The following is a 3251-nucleotide window of genomic DNA, read 5'->3' as shown; positions in this document are numbered from 1 at the left end:
GGCACTGTTACATAATGAAGAGATGAATCTGGTTTGACTTAGTAAGGACTGGTGCTGCTCTCTGGAAAGATAAGGGGTTTTTTTTGTGACTTTACAGACCTTGCAGCTACGGGATGGTACAGTGTCTCAAAGACAACTTTTGTCCCAGAGAGACACTGAGGCATATTGGCAAAGTGCGTTAATGATCCCGTATGGAGGGAGAAGCATGCATCAACTCCTGCTGTTTCCTCCAGGCCGATTCTTGAATTCTGAATCTGACACATGGTTACATAGTTCTCCTCCCATTGTTGGTGGCTTTGAATAGTAAATTTCTGTTCTGAGCAGAAAGAAAAAGATTTTGTCAGTAATCCTGACAGCCTGTAGCTTTATGGTCAATGAACAACTGCAGTGAGTTAGTCGGGCTGGTATCATCCTTTAGTTCTGAAGAGTACAGTTCTTAAAGAGCCAATATCTGGCTACTGTAGGGAAGTTTTAGGTGAGGAGAGAGAAAAAGGGATCCTGGGTTGCCCCCCCCCCCCCCCCCCAAATATTCATTTGGGGGGGGGAAAAAAAAGAGACAGAATGGCAAAAAGACGGCGTGGGGGCACAGTAGCAAGAGTGATTTGAATCTGCTTTGAGACTGCTACCAGTCTACAAGGTGGAACAGATTTTCATGTTGGAAAAGTTTGAGAGTAAAGAATGAGAACTTGTTCTCATAAACAAAAGAAGTTCTTCTGCATTTTATGACAGATGAATTGAAAAGTGACCAGACAGGAACTGCAAGTAAGAAGTGCCAGTAGGTTTCCTTACCAAGAAATTCACTCAGTGATAGCAAAAAGGTACAAAAACGGTACACAAACTCAGCATAAGGGCTTTGGATGGCCACGATATGACTGGCCATAGGTGCAGTGTTCCACTGCTGCTGCAGCAAGGTAATAGCCTGGGGCACGGGTTAACTGCAGCTTCATCTTCATGGAAAGAAAATCCCATTGACTCCTGAATACTTAATATGCTTTGCCTGTTCTACTGTGAGATCATGCTGGAAACAAAACTGCAGTTTCAGTGGGAATTAAGTATGTAAGGCCAAACATGGGCAAAATCATCACTGCTTTTCCTAGATAATGCCTTGCCTTTAGATAAAAATCTGTGTGCTTCAGAACAATATTTGTTACCTCCTTTTTTGTTCATCATTGTTTTAAAAAATGAAAACTAGTGCTTTGTAGAAACTAAAACAATGCTGCAGGGTCTGTACTTTGTGTGTCTGTTTCCTCAACTGATACAGGAACGAAGAATATTCGGGGGAATATTCCCATTCAACGAAAGACAAGGCAGAGGTGAAGCCAAGCTGTTTGTCTCGTTTTGCTCTGTTTTGAAAAATAACAAGGTAGTGTATTTAATATTACATTTTTATACTTCCTGCACTTATGTTTTCCTTTTTTCTTTAACATGTTTTAACACCCCTGTAAATGAATCAATTTTTTGCTTCCTTCTTTTATATATCGGTTATGCTGCTTTTAGTCTGAAGTTCCAGTGACTCACATAATTTAAAACTAATAAACAAGAAATTACCTATTTGAAGAACTGGTTTTAAAGAGTAACAAAAGATGTAGGAAGACACTTTTATGGTTGACCTTCTTGACCAATTCAAAAACAGATGTTGAAAATGTATTGGAAAACTGAAGCCTGAAGTCCATCTATGGCCTGATGGTCCAATTTCAGCCTTGCATGTACTCGCAAGTATTTGAGCTGTCATTCAGAAATGCTGATCTTTTTTTTCACCAGCCAGATGATGGTAAAAAAATAATTTAAATGTAAGGTATCCTGACCTACTAATATGTTAGTTTCATTAGAATTATCAGAAGACACCATAATCCCTGCCTTGTTTAACAGCTACAAATAGCAATTGTCACCTGGTTTAACAATTGTAAACAGGAGATAGAGTTTACCATGGAGAAGGAAATGCCACTGCGATGCAAAGGTAATCCTAATCTGATAAAATCCTTAAAGGGAAGAAAATGTCAATATTTGATTATCCCAGCTCTTTGAACATAACAGACAAGATACTCAAAAGATTTTCTGTTAACATTGTGCAAAAAAGGTTTATGTAAGCCTGTGTGTTAAATCAAAGTCACATAGAATTGACTATTCAGGAACAATTATTTCCTGAACAAAGAAAAACAAAGAAAACTTGGCTAACAACTCATTTTGCCACTATACGTTCTGTCTTACCGCTTACTAATTAGCAATGATGAGAAAGGTAATGCATGTAGATAAATGTCTGTGGCTTCTACTATATTGTTTTAAAGTGAATTAGAGACCTAAATTAAACAGACCACTCCCTATTTGCATGGAACCGTGTACATATTTCCTATGGAAACCTGAAACCACATGAAACTCGAGCAGTTTCACTTTGAAAGAAACCAGTTCTGTGCATACAAACGTACACAAATCCTGTATTAGAGAATACACCACCAAATGTGCCAGAAGTCTTAGCTGATAACGGCAGGAATCTCTCAAGACTGTGTCGGGATTTAGTTTCAAGGATTTCAAGAAACTGGTGGCACTTGCTTCCAAAAGTTGTATAGATTGATAAAATCTATCTTCAGCACAAAATGAAGTGTTTTTCTGTTTGGGTTTGTCGTGATTTGGGTTATTTTAATTTTTAACTTATATTGTGCTTGTAGTGAATCTGAGTATTAAGATAAAATGTAAGCTTGAGAAATCAAATTAATCAAAATTGTCATATGAGTTTCTCGTGGCCAATGCTGTGGAAAGCCACAAAATTAAAATCCAAATTTTAAGCACTGGTGCCTTACCAGTGAAGTTACTGGTTCTTACGTCGTCTTTGTATAAAATGTATTCAGTGAAAGTTTCTCTCATGATATGAGACTGCCCAAAGAGGTGCAGAGATGCCTCCACGTGTAGAGGAAGAGAGTTCTTTCACTGAAGGTTGGAACGCAGACAGTCCTGCGAGATTCCTGCGCACGTTCTCTTTGAGCAGCTCCTAACACAAGCTGGTTAACCAAATTTCGCCATATATCTGCTAAAGCCTGTAATTCGACTAAATCCACGCTTCCCTCGTTGGTATTGGTTCAGGGGACAGTCGGCTTTACACCTCGATTTAGCTAAAATCTGCTCCACGGCATGTTTGCTGACCTTTTCCTGCGGGTTCTGCGGGTGGGCCCGCCGCGCTGCAGGCCAGGCTCGGGGGCCCCCGATCGAACGCCTCTCCGTCATCCACTGTTTCACCTTTTCTACCGTTTGATTTGTAA

At 39.6% G+C, this 3251-nt stretch overlaps 1 protein-coding gene across 1 annotated transcript in view; it reads left to right on the top strand.

Moving 5' to 3' along the window:
- Positions 1-3123: 3123 nt before the first annotated feature.
- GPATCH1 (G patch domain containing 1) overlaps positions 3124-3251 on the top strand; it is a 16038-nt gene continuing 15910 nt past the window's right edge. Inside the window, exon 1 of the mRNA XM_009881413.1 lies at positions 3124-3247. Coding sequence (XP_009879715.1) covers positions 3124-3247 — 124 coding nt within the window. The remainder of the gene's footprint in view (positions 3248-3251) is intronic.

This window comes from Charadrius vociferus, unplaced genomic scaffold, assembly GCF_000708025.1.
Source record: "Charadrius vociferus isolate BGI_N301 unplaced genomic scaffold, ASM70802v2 scaffold553, whole genome shotgun sequence".
NCBI classification, from domain to species: Eukaryota; Metazoa; Chordata; class Aves; order Charadriiformes; family Charadriidae; genus Charadrius; species Charadrius vociferus.
Note: the sequence above shows the minus strand (reverse complement) of the source record. Positions and strands in the feature narration are given on the sequence as shown.